General features: G+C 38.8%; 1 protein-coding gene across 1 annotated transcript in view; it reads left to right on the forward strand.

The window, feature by feature from the left end:
* Positions 1–5,716: 5,716 nt before the first annotated feature.
* The window catches only part of COLEC10 (collectin subfamily member 10), a 38,359-nt gene continuing 23,409 nt past the window's right edge, over positions 5,717–20,666 (forward strand). Inside the window, exon 1 of the mRNA XM_059392954.1 lies at positions 5,717–5,972. Coding sequence (XP_059248937.1) covers positions 5,825–5,972 — 148 coding nt within the window. The 5' untranslated portion in view covers positions 5,717–5,824. The remainder of the gene's footprint in view (positions 5,973–20,666) is intronic.

Below are 20,666 nucleotides of genomic sequence, written 5' to 3' on the forward strand. Positions count from 1 at the left end.
CTTCAAGTCTCACATTCAGGTCCTTAATTCATTTTGAGTTTATTTTTGTGTATAGTGTAAGAAAGTTGTCCAGTTTCAATCTTTTGCATGTAGCTGTCCAGTGTTCCCAACATCATTTATTGAAGAGATTGTATTTTTCTCATTGCATATTCTTGCCTCTTTTGTCAAAGATTAATTGACCATATAACTATGGATTTCTGTCTGGGCTCTCATCCTGTTCCATTGATCTAAGAGACTAAAAGGGGTGCCTGGGTGGCTCAGTTCATGAAACATCTGCCTTCAGCTCTGGTCATGGTCTTAGGGTCCTGAGATAGAGCACCAAAGTGGCCCCCCTGCTTAGTGGGGCATCTGCTTCCCCTTCTCCTTCTTCCCCTCCCTCACATTTGTGCATTTCTCTCTCTCTCTTGCTCACGCTCTCTCTCAAATAAATAAATAAAATCTTTAAAAAAAAGGAGCAAGCTTTATCTACATGTTGCCTGCAGGAAACGTATTTCCAACACATACAGATTCAAAGTGAAGGGATGGAAGTGAACTTATCATACAAATAGAAGTGAAGGCTGAGGTAGCAATACTTTGTCAGACAAAATAGACTTTAAGATGAAAACTGTAACAAGAGACAAAGAAGGACACACCATAATCATAAAAGGAACAATCCAACAAAAAGATAATAACAATTTTATGCATCCAACATGGGAGCACCCAAATAAATAAAGCACCTAATAACAATTATAAACTGATAGCAATGCAATAATAGTAGGGGACAATAACTCTCTATTTATATCAATGGATAGATTATCCAGACAGAAAATCAACAAGGAAACAGTGGCTTTGAATGACACATTGGACCAGATGGAATTAAAAGATATATTCAGAATACTCCATCCTAAAATAGTAGAATTCACATTCTTTTCAAGTGCACATGGGAGCATTCTTCAGAATAGATCACATATTAGGACACAAGATAAGTCTCAACAAGAATCATAACAAACATATTTTCCATCCACAATGGTATGAAATGAATAATCAACCTCAAGGAAAAAATCTGGAAAGAACACAAATACATGGAGGTTAAGTTACATGCTCCTAATCAATGGATGGGTCAACCAAGAAATGAGAGAGGAAATCCAAAAATACACACACACACACACACACACACACAAATGAAAATAAAAACACAATGTTTCAAAATCTCTGGGATGCAGCAAAAGCTGTTCTAAGAGGGAGAATTATAGCAATACAGACCTACCTCAAGAAGCAAGAGAAATCTCAAAGAAACAAGCTAGCCTTGAACTTAAAGAAGCTAGAAAAAGAAGAATAAAAAACAGGAAAGAAGGAAATAACAGGTTTAGAGCAGAAATAAATAACAGAAACTAACAACTAAAAATTTAAAAAGCTAAAAAAAAAAAACAATCAATGAAACCAAGAACTGGCACTTTGAAAAGATCAACAAATTGATAAACCTTTACCTGGACTCATCAAAGAAGAAAAAGAGAGAGAGAGCGAGAACTCAAAATCAGACATGAAAGAGGAAGCATAACAATGGACACCACAGAAATATAGATTATAAGAGAATATTATGAAATATTGCATGTTAACAAATTGGACAACCTAGATGAAATGGATAAATTCCTAAAAACATATAAGCTCCAAACTGAATCAGAAATAAAAAACTTGAACAAACTGATTACCAGCAATACAATTGAACCAGTTCTCAAAAAGCTCCCACGAAATTCCAGAATTATATGACTTCATAAGTAAATTCTACTAAAACCCTGCTTTCCATTACTCTGTCCTCCAGGTTGCTGATTCACTCTTCATCTTCCTCTAGTCTGTTATTTATTCCATTTAGTGTATTTTAAATTTCAGTTATTGTGTTCTTCATTTCTGTTGGTTCTTTTTCATGTTTTCTATCTGTTTGTTAAGGGTCTCACTAAGGCCCTCCACATTTTTCTCAAGTCTAGTAAGTGTCTGATGACCATTACTTTGAGTTCTTTATGAAGCATATTACTTACCTCTACTTCATTTAGGTCTCTTGTTGTGATTTTGTCTTGTTCTTCATTTGGGACACATTCTTGTCTCATTATGTTTAACTCTGTGTCTATTTCTATATGTTAAGAAAATCAGTTACATCTCCTGCTTTTGAAAGCAGTGGCCTTATGAGGCCACTTCCTACCTTCCTATCCTTTTCAATATAGCCTCTTCTCTACACTTAGCTGGAGAAGCTGTTCTGCTAGTCTTTGGGTCATTTTCTGGGTTATTTTCATTGATGTCAGGGTTTTCTAGGTGTATCTGTGGGATAAGTGAGTTTAAGGTTCTCCTATTCTGCTATCTTCCCTGGAAGTCTCTATACTTTGTTGAACTCAGAGAGAGAGAGAGAGAGAGAGAGAGAGAGAGAGAGAAAGGTTAGAAAGAACAGGCATAGCATATCCCAAGGAAAAATACTAAGGACTATTATTTGCTTCAAATTTTCACCAGTGGATTTCTACATATAAATATAATGAATGTATTTCACTATGTGCCAGGGAATGCTTGAAAAGAAATGAAAGAAACAAAATATATTTAATCTAAGAAACTTAAAAAATACCTATTTTAAAAGAATCTTAACTCAGAAAGTACATTAATTATCAAGTCTAAACTCACTTTATATGTCTTATGGCAATTGAAATTGAGTGATTTGCTCTGTTTCATTTATCTGCTTACCATAGATGTAGAATTTGAGTTTCTCACACCATTCTGTGGATTCCCACTATTTTCCTATCACTGTTAATATGGCATATGCAACCATTTTGATGTTTTAAGAATGTGTGAAAATTAATGCATCTTCAAAGCTTGAGCCTACTCACCTGTATGGAATATAAGTAGCATTTTATAACAGGAACTTTGGAAAAGAATTTACATTTGAATTTTGGGGGGGGGTCCCATTCTCAATTGGTGACTTTTAATCAGGGTTCTCCAAGGAAACAGACCATCAAGATATATCTATATTGATACCTATATGTATCAATATCTATATCAAGAGAGAAAGATTTGGTAAAAGAAATTGGCTGACATGATTATGGAGGCCAAGAAGTCCCACAATCTGCCACTCGCATGGTGGAGGCCCTAAAAAGCTGTTGGCAAAGGCCCAAGAATCAGGGAAATAATGGTGTTAAGTTCAGTTCAAGTCCAAAGGCCCAAGAACCAGGGAGATGATGCCACAAACTCCCCAGTATTAGTGCAGGAAAAGGCCAATCTCAGCTCCACCAATGAGGCAGAGGAGGAATTCTTTTTTCTATATTTTCACTCTGATAAGCCTCTCAATGATTTCAGTGGGGCCCACCAAGATTGAGAAGGAAAATCTGTTTTACACAGTCTATAGATTCAAAAGCTAATCTCATCTGGAAACACTCTCATAAGCATGCCCCAAAATAATGTTTGGCCAAACATTTGGGCATCCCATAATCTAGTCAAGTTAACACATAAAATTAATGTTCACAGTGATGTTAAACAAATTGCTTAATTATTCTGAGCCTCAAGTTATTTGTCTGTAAAATGGGGGAGGTACTACTATCTATTCCAAGGGTTATATAAAGGCTTAAACAAGATACACTTAAGGGATCAATGTAATTTAGCACATGGCTGTTCAATTAATGCCAGTTCCTTTTGCTTCCTCTCCCTGAATTGCTAATAAAAAGATCCAGTTACATCACCCTATAAGCCTGTTATGGGTTGAATCATATCTTCCCAGACCAAAAAAAAAAGCCTTCTAACTCTCACTACCTCATAATGTAACTGTATTTAGAGGTAAGTTGTAAAGAGGTTTTCTTTCTTTCTTTTTTTAAAATACAGTTTGGTTATTTATTTATTTTTAAAATTTTTATTGTGTTATGTTAGTCATCATACAATACATCATTAGGTTTTGATGTAGTGTTCCAAGATTCACTGTTTACATAATTAAAATTAGTTCATTAGTAGAGGGGTGCTAATCCATTATGAATGGTATGCTTATAAAAAGGGATACATTTTGATGCAGAAAGACAGACAGACAGACAGATATACACAGAGAGAATGCTACGTGAAGATTAGAGCTGTGCTGTCATAACCCAAGCAAATACCAGAAAGTAAGAAAGGAGTTTAGAACAGATCCTTTCCTGCTGTCTTTAGAACAAGCATGGCTTTGCACCTTGATAATTAGACTTACAGCCTCCAGAATCATGAGACAATAAATGTTGGTTATTTAGGCCACCCCACTGGGGATATTTTGTTACAGCAGCCCTAGGAAACCCATACATCTGTATTTCTTAGATGGGCCATTACTTATAATGACATCTCATAGAAATAATTCTTCATTAGCCCTTATGAGGATATATAAGGTCTTTCTTTTCCAAGCTCAAGGAGAGTAGGTCTGAAACCTCTTCTGGCCTCTCAGTTAACATGCTTCTCAAGAGTAAAGAAGGTATTCGAGCCCTGTGTTGGGCTCTCTGCTAGCAGGGGGCCTGCTCCCCACCCCCTCTGCCTGCCTTTCTGCCTACTTGTGGTCTCTGTCAAAAAAAAAAAAAAAAAAAATCTTAAAAAAAAAGAGTAAAGAAGGTAAGGTAACTCCCTATTATATCGGATTTTTAAAAAAAGATTGTATTTATTTATTTGAGAGACAGAAAGCATGGGGAGATTATGAGTGGGGGAGGGTAGGGAGTAGAGGGAGAAGTAGACTCCCCACTGAGCAGGGAGCCTGATGTGGGACTCAATGCCAGGATTCTGGGCTCATGACCTGAGCCCAAGGCAATCATTTAACTGCCTAGGCTATTCATACAGACCATGGGTTGATAGAATAGATAGGTGGGTGGTTGGATGAATGGATGGATGGATGGAGAGAGAGACGATAGACGATAGACAGATAGGTAACTAGAAGATAAAGGAAGAATAATCTGTATTTCTATCACTGTATATATGTCTGTATCTGTATCTCTATTATCTATATCTATCCTACTTTTTAAGAAACATAATAATAGCATAAGCTTCTCTGCTCCATTTTGTCAAAAACTTGCTACAAATCTTAATAAAATTAATAAAATTTCCATGTCATACTCTCTCATATGTCTGTATTTACTATGATTTGCCAACCATAATGTATTGTTAGACAATTAATGTCCCTTCCTCTTTTTGCCATATTTTCTCAAAAAAAAACTTTGTCCACATTTCAGAATATTTTCTTAAAATAGTGTACCAGAAAGACAATTACTAGACCAAGGTTATAAACATTTTTAATATTCTTGATACTTACTGCTAAATTGCTTTGCAGTAAAGCTGATGTTCTTCCCTTTGGGGCTTAATCCCAAGACAATCCTTTGTTAAAGAGAGAAGGAAATAAGTTAACACAGAGCAATGGGAGTGCTAGCATTCAGCTAGCACAAACAGTTAATGATTATTTCCTTACAAAAAAGCTCAAAGCCCTGCATAGTGTACCCATAACAGGCAGGTAATTTAAGCAATCTCTGGATCCATCTTTCTGGAACCCAACATAAAAATGCAATGTGGGATATGAAATTGTCACCTCCTATACTGAACAGAAGTCATCTCTATCCGCTCCATTCTCTGGGTTGTTTCTCCTTGAGTGTTTAGCTCAGAGATAATTTTCGGTAAACTGTTGTCACTTGAAAATAAACAGTCTGGACAATGTATGGTCCATTTGGAAGACTGAGAAAATAAACAACTTAAGATATGCTTCCTTCTTGTCTGTGCAGCCCTTTCTGGAATGTGTACTCCAGATACTTACTTTCTTCCCTAAAGCAGAAGTTTTATTTAAAATAAAGCTACTTCTTTGGCACTTTTTTGAAGAACCACAGCAATGAACGGTTTTGGAGCCCTTCTTCGAAGAAACCAGTCCATCCTTCTGGTGCTCTTTCTTTTGCAAATTCAGAGTCTGGGTCTGGACATGGATAGTCGTCCTACCAGTGAAGTTTGTGCCACACACACAATTGCACCAGGACCCAAAGGTGAGAAAAGCAAAGCAAAATGTTCATCTGTAATAAGTGAACTCTCTTCCCTCCTCCCTCAATCCTACTGTAACTCGGAATGACTCTCTCTTCTCCCTAGTGTCCACCTCCTTTCCTCCTATTTTGGAAAAACAATGGCCTATTATGATGTTAGGTAGGAGAATGTTGGCAGGGGGCGGACCTCACGCAGGGCAGGGGAAAACTCCCTCTTCCCTGCTGTTCCGGGGGAAGGTACACAAGCCAAGACCTTAGTGTTTCAGGAATGCTTTTCTTAAGACGCTCTCTATTCCTCAGCTGTTTTCATTCCAATGCCTTTCTAAGCACTGATTTTGGTAAAATTACCAGGCAAAAACCTCTGTACAGAGAAAATTAAATCTTTCATATATTTCATCAATTAGTGGGCTTCCTACAAAGAAGAAAATTTTTGTCGAGGATTGCAGATAGTGTATAAATGAAATTTCTTTTTTGAAAGTGGAGTCTTTGAGGCCAAGTGCCTTCAGCTGAAGGATGATAGACTATTGCAGAATTTTTTCAAGTAGAGCCAAGGTCTAAATGTGCTTCAAGCAACTGGTTGATAAAAGATGCTGTTTTCCTGGTTTCAGTTCTGACCCTTTTGTTCTGAAAGTGGTCACTGCAGTGCACATTCGGTGCTCCCTTATTAGTAATTCATGCTATGTTTCTCCAGGCTATAGGATAGAAGAATTGCAGCTGCTTAAAATTTTAAGTAGAAAAAAATGGGTCTTTCAGAAAAAAGTAGAAATACATCGCCCTATGCTTGTGAGCTATTTAAATGTGTATTGCTTAAAGTGCATTTTTCTTAATCAGTGAATTAATTTCCTCCAAAGATTGCAATCCAAGCTTTAACCTTTGATACCATAAAATAAATGCCAGGGAGGAACAATGAGACCTTGGGGCTTCCAAATAATTTCTTGGGTGAATAAATGAATAATGTGAGGGCAAATGTTCAGAAAAGAAAGTTTTGATTAGAAATAAAAGTATTTACTTAAAACTATTACTGGACTTTCCAATAATGTACCTGAAACTTTGTTATTCCTAGGGTAGCAGGGAAAATGCTGAAAATTAAAGTTTTCCTTGTCCTTGCAAATGGGAGAGTCCATTTGAGAACTGCACCGTCAAAACAATTTTTCTTGCAGAGAAACTACAACTTTGAAGCTAGAAGAATGGACAAAGTGTTGTCAAAATGACATCCCAAATATCCTGCATTGCAGTACAACAATTCTATTTATTCCAATTCAGCCAACATATATTGAATACCTACTAAGTACTGAGTATTATTTTAAACATAAGAGACGCATTAAATAACATATATTAAAAAAATAATATATATTATTATCATAAGTAGTAGCGAAAGAAAAAATTTAGGAGGGAGGAGAGGGCAATTAATTTTTATTGGATACCAGCACCCTGTTCATCATATGTCTTCCTATCCTCATTTCTTAATGCAAAACTTCCCTCTTCCCGCTAGAAACCTTGCTAAGATTTCAAATGCTATAAATCTTTCACTCTTTTCCTGAGCCTGTGTCCTCTAGAACTCCGGGGGTTCCAGAACGAAGTCTGTTGGGAATCTGGTATGATTTCTTCTCCCCCCAGAGTCAGAGGACTTTGCATCAAAATGAATTCTGAGTTCCCTTCTTCTTTTTATTTTATAAAATTATTTATTTATTTATTTGACAGAGAGATACAGCGAGAGAGGGAACACAAGCAGGAGGAGTGGGAGAGGGAGAAGCAGGCTTCCCGCTGAGCAGAGTGCCTGATGCTGGCCTTGATCCCAAAACCCTGGGATCATGACCTGAGCAGAAGGCAGATGCTTAATGACTGAGCCACCCAAGCGCCCCCTGAGTTCCTTTCTTAAAGAGATTCCACAATTCTGGAAAGGAATGTACAGAATACCTCCTACATCTTAGGCCTCATGTTAGGTGCTAAAATTAAAGCTCTTCTCCTAGAACTTGTCACATTTCAAACTGAGTGTTAGATGGCAAACTCTTGGACTCAGGGCTCCGTTAACGCCCTTTTTCCCTGGCAAACTGCCGCTATTCGTGCCTATGGAGCGCCCTGCGCATGCTCATTACCGCCCCTTTGCACCCCAGGCCTGGCGCCGGATGCCATGCCTACAAGTGAAAAACAAGACTTTGTATTCATCTCCACTCAAGATAGAAACTGCCAACTACCCTACCTCGTTTGTTCATGAACTTGATAATAGCTGCTCCCTACCCCTGAACAAGGCAGATTTGTATATTTATTTCTACAAAAATAAAATGCTAATGATGAAGAGAAGGGAAAAAAGAAAAAAATAATAAAAAAAGCTTTATGGCCAAGAAAACATTTTATTTTATTTATTTTTTTAAAGATTTTATTTATTTATTTGACAGAGAGAAATTACAAGTACACTGAGAGGCAGGCAGAGAGAGAGAGAAGGAAGCAGGCTCCCTGCGGAGCAGAGAGCCCGATGCGGGACTGGATCCCAGGACCCTGAGATCATGACCTGAGCCGAAGGCAGCAGCCTAAGCCACTGAGCCACCCAGGCGCCCCCGAGAAAACATTTTAAAGAATGGAATCATTACTTCTGTTCAATATATTTTTCCTAAGAGCAGGATGGTCTATATTTTTCTCCGTGGCTAATCATGTCAATACCATAGTTCCCGGCACTGTGCTCAGAAACTTCTAGAAGCTCTGAGAAACAATAAAAGGAGTTTCCCCTGAATACATTTGGGAGGCTGGGAACTAAAGAAACTATTTAGAGTTGCCGGTGGAAAACAAGTAATGTTAACCTGTCCTATAATATGTTGCCCAAGATAGACTCACCATTTTCTTACTGCATTATTTCCCAAGCATGACTTGGTAGGAAGAAAGATATTGAATTAAATCTGTTTGATCTTCAGTATGCTATTACATTTACTTGTGTTTTAGTTTCTTTATTTGAAAAGTGAGCTTCATTAGAGAACTGTTTTAAGAATAATATAAGCTAACAAATGTAAACTTTAAGCCGTGTCGACATCATAAATAGATAATTAAATTCTATTTATCTTTCCTCGTTCTCCCTATTTATCTAAGTCTGCTGAGTAACAATTATGGGAGTAAGCAGTGTTCCAATTATCAAAACTTCTTTGTTGAAAGCCGTCTTTATTTTTCTCTCTATGCCTTAAATTTATTATTTTATGCTGTTTAGTACAAAAATGTTCTTTTCCCACCTGCAGCGGCTCTTGAAACAATTCGTGTAAAATTCTGACCTCTAGTGGTATCCCTTGAAAACAGCAGTGGCAAGAAATTTTAGCAAGAAATGTAAATTTTAGCAAGAAAAGAAATGTAAGAGCAATAAGAAATATGTGAGTGATGATTCACAATTTCCAAAGCATTTTCAAGTACATTATCTTGTTTAATGTTCACAATTGCCCTATGTGGTAGCAATTACTTTCAACTTCAAAGATAAGGAAATAATCTCAACAAGGCCAAGTGGAACTCTCAAGGTCTCTCACATACTTATAGAACAGATATGCAACTTGAAATTTAGCCCTGGCCTTCCGGCTCTGGGTCCAGTGCTATTCCATGACATCCACTGGTTTCTAGGAGAATCAGGTTTGAAAATATAGTCCACTGACCTTTATGTGACAAAAAATGGATGCAACAATTAAGAACACAACGTTCAGGCCGCCCCATAGCTCAACATTGTACTGGATACGAAAATATGCTGAAGGTAATGAGATGCCTCCCCTCTGATAATCAACTCCATTATTTCATTAGTCTGTTTGGAAATTAAAGATATGTTGCCTTATTGCTTATGTTGGCTTCCATTAGCCTTTTTGTTTAGGAGCTTTATTTTTTTATTATTATTATTTTTTCCCAATGACTTTTGTGTGTGGCCTAAAAGTTCCTTTGCAATCCATCTGGCTTCTCCCTACTTCTCCCACATCAAACTACTTTTCTACTCATAGTCTGAATCAGGCATCCTTGCTTTGTCTCTCATTCCTGGCCCAGAATCTTTGGACTTGATGCTCTTTCTGTCTGGCCTAAATTTTCCTTTGTTCCAAGGATTGTTCCTTCTCCTCATTTAGGTTTTAGCTCAAATGCCATTCACACAGTAGGCCCTTCTGGATACCTGCTCACTCTCTGGGTCCTCGCAATTGGCACAACCTGAGTTATTTCTGGGAATCTTCTCAGCCTCCAATGCAAACAAGCCTTCTCATGACTACCCCACACAGATGGCCAGATATGCCCAGGAATGTGTAGATTACGTTCACAGCCAAATTGGGAGTCTCACTCCTGCAAAGTAACTGTCAGAGGTAACTTGGTTTAATCCCAGTTATTTTTGCATTTGTTAAAGCTGAAGCCCAGAGAGGTAAAATCACTTGTTCTGGATCACACAGTAATCAACTGGCAGCAGGACTAGAACTGGAACACCTATTTCAATCACTGGGCCAGTCATCGGTCCATTCTGCCATGTTATATCATCATCCTCGCGTTCCATCTTTCTCATTAAGCATGAAATGATCCTTCCTTTAGTTTTTTAAATTAACATTAGAAAAGGAGTTCTGTGTATGGAATACAATGTGTATGGAATTATTTTAGCTCGGTCACCTTGATATAAATTAAGTTGTTAATTTCTTTCTGGCGGCTTTATCAGAGAGGTTAAGCAAGTAGGTATTTTCCTAAGACCTTTATATTAACTATATTAATTCACTATATTCTTTCATTGAGAGTTTTACTATGTATTTTATGCATAAAGACAGGTTGAGATTTTAAGTGGCTTGGCCGGGATGTTCTGAACCATTTTTTCCTCTCCTTTTCCCTTTGGGTAGATTCCAAGAAAGCATCTCAAGGTTAGACCAGAAAGGGGAAAGTAGAAGTCTAGTCAATCAAGGTATGGGCAAAGATGAGTCAGGATATATGATATGATAATGTTAAAAAATTTTAGCCTGTTTTATTTTAATAATCATGTATCCTTTACCCAGACCACACTTTCCCTCCACTGCCTTGCACAATAACTTGGCTAGCCAACCATCACCGCTAGAGCCATAGTAGTAGTTTCCCAACAGGTACTTGCATGTTGGCAAAGATCATGGACTTTAAATTTGAGCTCTGCCACTTACCTGTCTATGAGACCTTAAGCCTCAGTGTCTTCATTTTTGAAATAGGGATAATGTTGTTATCCATCTCAAATGCTTAATTTGAAAATTAAAACGTATAGCATATAGCTTAGCTATATTTTCCCATTAGCTTCCATTTTCCATTACCATAAGCTCCCTCTCTGCCCACATCCCTCATGAAAGGCTCACAGACTATAAAGTTGGTTCCCCAAATAGAAATCTACCAGGGAAATGTCACCACCTTCTACTCCTTGCTGCAATTTCCTGCCTACTGTGGTCCCACTGCAAAGTCAACTCTCATTGTCCGTAGTCCACAAACCTGAGGTCACCCTTTCTCTTCACTCGTGTTTCCTTCTTCTCCAAGTGAGTCTGGTGTTCTTGATCAAATGCATAGGAATGACAATGGTGTAAATACCGTAGGGATGTAATAGGACTAAATGAGTTAAAACCCACAAAACCAAACCTCAGTGTTTTTTTGTTTTGTTTTGTTTTATTATTATTATTATTATTGTTTTGTTTTGTTTTCAGTAAGAAAAGGTGGAATGATAAGTGTGACTACCTCATAGGGTCTTGGTAAGGAGAAATGAGTTGAGCCACACAAAGCACTTAGTGCTGTCCCTGACATATTGCCAAGGACCCTTGAAATATTCGAAAACCATGGATTAACAAAATTCAAGGGAAAATGAGAATGGTTTTCCTGCCTTCTAGTCTTTTTGTCTTCCTTAGGGAATATTTTCTTGTGCCCCATGCAGGCAGTGTTTTTGGCCTCGGGTCCTCGACTGTATGTGTAGGCCTGATATAACTTAAGTCTCTCACTCTTTGTGTTTATGAAATTCTAGTTCTGTTAGAAATGATGTTTTTTGGCCTTTTTTGCCTCTTTTCTAGATATTCCAATCCATAAGCAGTCTGTCTGGTTTTTGCACTACATATTTGATCTGCAATATTCTATAATTTTTTAAAAATCTTTAAATTCTATTCTAGAGCATTCTCTGCTCTTTTATAAATTATAAATATCTGCTGTGAAAATCCGATGCTCAGAGATTCAACTGAAGTAGCATCTAAAGAATTTAATTGTTTTCAAATTATTTATTGTGATTGTTCTTGACTTGAAAACTCTAGGACCATTATTTCACATCTCTTGTAGCCACTTGAGAATACTTGTATCTGTTAAGCAAATTATATGAGTATGAGTCTTTGGAATTTATGAAGGGTTTATCAATTATTTTTCTTTAGTTCCACGGACATACTACAGGAATCATTATCTCTATTTAAGAAGGGGGATAAACAGACAAACAAACAAGCAAACAAACAAATAAGTCAAGGAACTAAAGCATACTTCTCTTGCCCATGATCCTTTTGAAGGTCATTTATCTGACATCAGTCAGGGATGAGTGTACGTGCAAGACATTATAGTATGGAGTGCAGTAAAAAATAGTTTACATGATCTTGTTCTGCCTCGTTTGAGATGCACAAAAATCTAGAAAAGGGTTTTGACATTCAGAACCAAAGTACTGCCCCACTTCGGGCCACATGCTGAGTGACCAAAGAGGCCTTTATGTCTAACAGGAGCTTGGGAGATGGAGTGATGCCACAAGGGTAACAATATGCTGCAGACCAAAGTGTAAGTCCTCAAGGAGACAGAGGGACTTGGATATATTACAAAGGAAGGTCTTTAGAATGGATTTATCTTAGCTTGTGAAGAGCAAAGCTAGAGCTTGACACTGGTGGTCTTGGGCAAAGTCACTACTGGCCCATAGACACAAACCAAATACACTGAAATAATGCTCACAGGGAGTGTACAAAGGCAACGGATATGACCTTAGAGGAACCCGAAGGGAGGTTATATCAGGTTGGTATTATTTTAAGGTGGCTCAGCCATGCCAATATGGAATTTTCTCTGGCTCCCTCTTCTTGTTTTTCTAACATTGTAGCTCTGCACAGATGAGGGTATGCAAAATTAAAATGCTTAGCATTCACTGATGCCAGGGTATTCCTGCACCTGCCTATAAGGCTTTACCATTGAGAAATGAGTCTCCCAAAATGCCTCATTTTACTGCCTGTTCTCCTGTCTTCCTTCCTGGGTAACTTTTTGTAATTAGAAATATGGGTGGGTGTGGGAGTCCTCTGTCATGTCGAAATGTATCACTAATGCAACAAAGTTATTGACTTAATTTTCTTGTCAGTGGGGACATACTCTTGGAACAGGGTGTCCAGTGGAGGAGAAATTAAGTGTTATTCTACCTCCCTTTAGGTAATAGAATCAATCTTTTAATAAGGTGGAGCACAGAATGTTTTCCCTATCGTGGCTCTAATGTCTTCAATGTAAATGGAAACTTACTGCACTTTGTTACCCTCATTTTCATTATACCTAGGGTTTTCTTTCTTTGGTTTTCACAGCTCTTCTATAGAAATTTTAAGACTGTATCAGGTCTGACTGGCCAAATGACTGTTTAAACCAGAAGAGCCAATGGAAGTCTGAGTAGGAGAATGAAGCAACTTAGTTTCTCTTTCTTTCTTTTTTTTTTTTTTGGTCAGGTAGACAAATCTCTTGGCGGGGCTCAAGATAGGTAGGCTGAAGGACTGAAAGGATGTGAGAAGCTGCTGGTGGGACATGAACTAAAAATGAGAGCTGAATTAGGGCTGTTGGGATAGGGAGAAAGAGGGGAGACGAAAAAGAGATTTCAGAAGCAAAACTGGCAGATGATAATGAGCTCTACACAGTCTGAGCTGCCTCTGGACATCCATATGGAAAAGTCCAGTAAGCAGTTGAACATAGATATCGTAAATATTCTTTAGACGTTTCTTCTCTACAAAAACAGATTGCACTATTTGTCTTGACTCATGGTTTCTGTGACTTGTGTCATTTAGCAGAAGCGTCAGGGAGGACGTTGCCATTCTCACAGATGCGCGGGATGTCCATGGATTGGGATGTTGGGATCTAACCGCATCGTTATTACTTACAACGCTCTTCTTTTTCTTTCCATTAGTTTCTGCCTCACTTTGTACTGAAAGGAATTTTAGACAGAATATTGAATGCTCCATCTACAGAGTGCTGTAAATGTTTCAAAGCCAGGGGCACAAATCTCTGGCAGCAAAAATACACATCAGCCAGGGAGTTGCAAATCTACACAGCCAAGGTATGGGCTAAAGAGACATTGGCTGCCCTTGGCTGCTTCTTTGTGGCCCTCCAATTTCTAGCGGCTAGAATTTCTGGGTGACCTAGTGGATGCTACTGCCATAACATAAATTTCTCGAGTCCTCACTGCATTCCAGGCATCGTTTGACACTTCATAGGCATTATCACATTTACTCTTCTCAATAACACTCTGAGGGAGAGATTTCCCTACTCTGGTGTACTAACAAGGACACTTAGACTTATAGAATTTCAGCGGGCTGCCAGTGAGCCAGTGGTGGGACCAGGACTTGGTTCCATCCCCCAGACCTTCCACTCTTAACTACTGCATTGCGCTGCAGGAGCACAGCACTTCGTCCTGGATGGATGGGATTCCTCCTAGCATTTGTTTCTGCTGACTTGGCTGTGAATGCATTTTAATAATGAATGAGATGTGCAGGAGGAGAGAACCTGCTCAACAAACCTTAATATTATATTTTTCGTTAAGTACAATGTTAGTTGTTTTCTTTTTTTCCTCCCTGTTACTCAGACATGCAAAGACGACAAAAGACTTGCTGGTTCCAAGGAGCAATTTTTCTTAAACGAAATAAACCCGAAAACAAGAGGAGGTGCTTTATAATTCAAGTAGGAAACACTGCAGGATCCTTGAAATCCTCACTTTTCTTTGCGAGATTATACAGGAACTAGCTGAAGGGGGAAAAAAGTTTCCGGGTCTCTGAGATTGATGGGGCACAGCAAAGAGACTGGTTGACATCATGCACACCAACAGCCTGGGTTGGATCATAGGAAGCATCCAGTAAACATAGTAAACATAGCTGTTATTAATATTGTCATTGATATTGTTGTTAGATAAATTAATCACCATATATGCCCTTATGTATTATATTTCCTTACATTATTTAGCATATCAATACAGAAAAAAAGATTTCTGTTCTATTTCCTTATTTGATACATTATCTTATCATCTGAGGAGGGAGCATATAGATGAATAAAAGCCAAATCTCCTTATCAGGGAGAAGAAAAAAGATCATTGATCTTTTCAAAATCTCACCTTGTTAGATGCCAACAACACACATGACAATTTCCCATTCATAATACTTATAACATTTATAAGACCAAACTTTTAGGCTTAGATCATGTCTAGTCAGAGCCAGTGCTATCTGCCTAGGACTCAGCACAGGACTTAGTAGCTAATAGAGACTCAATAAATATTTGTTCAAGGAACGAATAAGTGAGCAAATTATGAATTTTTGAGAAGCTTTGAGAACAAGGTATAAAATATCTGCCCCAAAACAAGCAACTTGTACTCTAATTAAGTAATTGACATTAGTACAAAAAGTTAAATAACAGTGCATTTTAAAATAATACTCTAAGGCAACAATTAGAGAGTAGTAACAAGGAACCAGATGGTGAATTACCAAGGAAACAATTCTATCAATAAATTTAGGGAATTTAGAATTTGAGACAAGACTAATGGGTTAAATTTACAAAAGGAGAGAATAGCCACAGTTTCCTTACATTATTATTTTTCAAACTGCGAGAGTATTTCATGCTTGTTGAAACACATAGCATGTGTGTTACGCTAAGTGAAATAAGTCATTCAGAGAAAGACAAATGCCTTATGATTTTATTCGTATGTGGAATTTAAGAAACAAAACAGATGGAATATAGGGGAAGGGAAGGAAAAATAAACTAAGACGAAAAGAGAGAGGGAGGCAAACCATAAGAGATGCTGAACTCCAGGAAACAAACTGAAGGTTGCCGGAGGGGAGATGGGTAGGGGGATGGGGTCACTGGGGGATGGACATTAAGGAGGGCACGTGATGTAATGAGCACTGGGTGTTGTATGCAACTGATGAATCACTACATTCTACCCCTGAAACTAATAATACAGTATATGTTAACTGAATTGAATTTAAATAAATAATTTAATTTAAAAACCCATATAACATGTGTAAATATGTACAGAATAAAGAAGTATAAAGAAAACACTAACAATCTCACTTTTCACTGTGACTCTTCCCTTTCCCGACCCATTTCTCCCATGTAACCCTCATGAAGAACTTGGTATTCACACATTTCTCTGTATTTTTTCTGCTTATTTATGCTTTCTTCTAAATAAGATCATATGTGTATGACTCTCCAAGAGACATTCTTTATATACTAAAACATGGAGATCACACCTTCCTCAGAGGTCTTTCTCAAACTCCTTAGATTTGGCAACTGCATGATATTTCTTCTGGGATTTCCATCAGTTTAAGATGATACACTTCCAGATTGTTTATGGTTTTTGTTTTTGCCACTACAAACATTCTCATACATATGAATACACACACGGATACATACATTACTTCTTACAGATAGTCTCATAAAATAGGTTCCCTATGGTAAAATGGAAGGTGTGGGTTCTTTAATCCCTATTGACAGACTAGCTTCCAGAAATGCTATAGTAGTTCATGCTGCCAGAAGCAATGACTGAGTGCTCTCTGCATCTATGGCATCTTTGAATGCTATTAGTCTTTTTAGATTATTACTAAATCTAATGGCTACACTTCCACATGTACTTTTCTGACTAATAGTGAATATGGACAATATTCATCTATCATTTATTATTTATATTTTTAGATCATCTTTTTATTTCCCTTATTGTCTTTTTGCAAAAGCTTTTCACATGTTAAGAATATTAATCATCTTCTATGTCTTAGTGCTTGATTTTTTCCCTGTCTGTCATATATTTGTTTATAAATTCGATATAGTTATGTGACTTCTTTTACCCATATAGAAACTTTTAATTTCTTTGTGGTCATCAATGTCTTTCTTCTCTTTTACGATTTCTGCTTTTTTCCTCGGGAGAGTTGAAATTCAAACAGAGAGAAAAGCCTTTCAATGGGGGCATGAATTGAAAGACCTTTTAATGAAAAATGAATAAACAAGTTGAACAGGCATAGAAGGGTATGCAAGTCAATGTCAGAAAATAACACCAGAAAGTTGCAGTGATGTCAGTCTCTGAAAATCCAAATGCTGGACTAACCAGTTTGGACTTGGCCTATAAACACAGAAGAACTGCTGAAATGTTTTGTCATGAAAATGTGATTTTATAAAGAACCATCTGCAAGACAGCTTGAAAAAGTGAAGCTCAGATCTAAGGAAACCCGTATTTCAATAATTATTCACTTAACAGGCACTGTTCTAGGCACTTGGAGTCGCCCGTGAATAAAATTCCATGAAGACCATTTGGGGGCCACCTGGAAGGAAGAGGGTTAGAGTATGAGAATAGGGGGAGGTAGAATAATGACAGCAGGGATGAGAGGAAAAAGAAAGGGTGGATGGGAGAAAAAGTAAGAATCAGGGTGGGAGTTTGGAAGGAGGAATAACCAAAACCGATCTGGGGTCTGAGCCTGGGAGATGAGACCATGGCGGTGACACTGGGAGACATGAGCAAGGGTCCCAGTAATGTATTGGGAGACACGGGCAAGGAGGAAACAAAAGCGTGGGGTGGCGGGCCGAGCAGAGTCAGGCTGGCAGCCCTCCTAGGTTAAGAGCCTTCACACCTCTCTTGGCCGACTCAGGTTCATTCATTAATCAGCCACTTGTGAGAATCAATTTTAATCAATGACTAATTTATTTCACTGTAGTAAGTTCACATTTATCAATCTTCACTTTAAGGTTGTTATTCCTTTCCTTTTGAGAACCTTCACTGAGGAAGTACCTGTTACATCTGAGTGGCTGTGCCAAGTGCTGGGGATACAAAGGGAATAGTATCTTCTCCCTGACCTGTCCCACCATTTGATGGGAGTTGGCGGGGGGGGGGGAGGATGGAGGAGCTGGTGTGGATGCTATGAAGTACAAGGGCTGTTCCCTTCAGGGAATGAGACTAGTCCTGTTGGTTGAACAGGGAGATGGCAGCAGGACAATCTGCACTGAGCAGACTCGTGGGGAGGGGAAGGCAAAAGTGAGTCAAACCCCTAGAGATGCATGGTTTGGACAGAAGATACAAATCTGCACGAACTTGTATGGGTGAGAACATTTTAGGACCAGCCTACTCCCATCCCATGACAAATTTGTACTTCAGCTTATTTTCTTTTTCACTTACCTGAAGATAGAAGCTTATTCTGGTGGAGCCCAATGCAAGGGATCCCATTTACTTCTTCCTGAGAAAGACTAGGGAAGCGTTTCAGGTGTGAGCAGGTCGGGGCAGGTGTTTCCTCCCTTTTGCTCCCCCAACAGCTGCTCTCCCAGCACTTATGACGGTAGTCCTTGTGCTTCCATGCCCATCCTCTCCTGAGGTTTCCATCTCTTCAGAGGAAGGCTCTTCTTTTCTTGATCTGTGTCTACTAATTGTACTAGTAAGGAAACGTGTTTGCAGGTGAAAGAAACCAAATACAAACCGAGCCTAACTGGTTAGTAAAACAAGCAAACAGAGGAGAGAAGGGGACTGTGTAGTTTCCGTAACAAGGAGGGAGTCAAGCTGCGTTACATCTGGTCTGGGGTCAGGGGCTCAGGACTCAGTCTTCATACCTTGGTTCTGCTTTCCTCCATAATGACTTCATTTTAGAGAAGCTTCTCCCTTCATGATGGTAAGATAGATTCTGACACTTCAATAATTGTCTGTCCTACCTCTGCTACCCTGCAGAAAGAGCAAGCCACCATTTTCGAAAGTTGTAACTGCTTGAGTTATGGGAGAGGCTTATCTACAAATGGAGACTCCCTGGCTCTTACCCGTCATGGGCCCACTGCTGAGCCAATCACTGCGGGTTAAGTTCAAACCACATGGACTAAGAATAAACAAGTGTGGTTTCCTATGGAGATGTGTGGGGCTGTTACCAGAGGCCCAGATGGAGGATACCAGGAAGGTGAAACCTGTAGGTTCCCACTTTACACTTAATATGGAGTGGATGGATAAGGGCCCACTCGATGCACAGGTTTCCTCTGCGAGCTCTGCCAACAATAATATCATTTAATCTTCGAGCAACCCCATAAGAAAAGGGTAACTACCTCAGTTTTCTAGTTTAGGAAGCTGAAGCAGAGAGAGTACTTATTGAGTATAATATTAAAGAGTTGTTAAGTGGAGATGTGGGATTTGAGCCCAGGACTCTGGGACGATGAATGAGTTTGCTGGAGCTGCCATAACAAAATACCACACACTGGGTGGTTTCAACAACAGAAGTCGTTGTCATGCAGTTCTGGAAGCTGGAAGTCCAAGGTCAAGGAGTCAACAGATTTGGTCTCTTTTCGCTAAGCCCTCTCTCCTTGGCTTGCACATGGCTGCCTTCTCACTGTGTCCTCACATGGCCTTTTTAGGGATTCGTGCATTCATCCCTTGCATCTTTTTGTGTGTCCAAATTTCCTCCTCTCCTAAAGATACCAGTCAGATTGGATTAGGATTGTCCCAACAGCCAGAATTTAACTTAATCTCTTCTTTAAAGGCTTTCTGTCTAAATACGGTTACATAATGAAGTCCTGGGAGTAGGGCTTCAACATATGAATTTTGGGGGTGAGGAAACAATCCAGCCCATGACAGACCATAAAACTCCTGTTCTGCCCATCGCACCAAGCTTCCAAAGACCTGTGGTTCCAACGGCTGAAACCCTTGGCCAACTGCATCTTGGTTGAGAGCAGCTTTCTTCCTCAGAAGAGTCTCCCTTGGACAGCTTTTCTCCTTAGAGACAGGCAGTTTCCTATGGACTGACATGAACTTGGTTCTTCTGTAACCGTATCCCTGCTGCAGGACCAAAATAAACATTTTTCAAGTGCTTTAAAATTATTAGAAAAGGTGTTAATTGTTTTATAAGGAGGGTCTCATTTCATGCACTCTCATCATAACAGGGTGAGGAAGTGTTAGGAAAGAGCCTCAGAAAATCTCTTAGAGGACCCCTGCCCCACTGTCATAGAAAGATTTTTTTTTCTATTCATAGAACATAATGTTCATTATTATGTTGTTTGTTCTTGTTGTTGTTAAGCCAAGTTAGCCAAGGTCTGGGTCTCCCTTGACCACAGGTCATTTGCCTCATGGTAATGAAGATGGAAGTAATATCTACAAATCATTCTTCTTTTAGAAGCCACGCTTGCTCATTTTTTATGCTTCCATTAAAAGAAATAAGAAGAAAAACCCCTCCGTGTCTTAAAAAAGGAAAGAAGAGCCATGATGAAATGTCACCACGGGCCCGTAGTCTCTCGGCAGTTTATGACCACTGCTCCCTTAGGAGGTCAGGGAGCCATGCTTGCAGAGGGCTGGTTTTAATTATAGATCGCCTTCTCCTCATGGCGCCTTTAACCAAGTGGCCGGCACCAGTTTAAGGCTATAAGGCCTTTGGAGAGCTGGAAAAATCCCACCTTTGGGGAATGGGCAGCGGGAGTCCAGGCAACGCTAAACATTCCTGGCAACATGTTTGACAGGGAAAAAAGGAATTAAGAAAACTTTTTATTGATTTCTTCCTCTACCAGCAATTTCCACCACAA

The sequence above is a fragment of the Mustela nigripes genome, chromosome 3 (assembly GCF_022355385.1).
Source record: "Mustela nigripes isolate SB6536 chromosome 3, MUSNIG.SB6536, whole genome shotgun sequence".
In the NCBI taxonomy this organism is placed as follows: Eukaryota; Metazoa; Chordata; class Mammalia; order Carnivora; family Mustelidae; genus Mustela; species Mustela nigripes.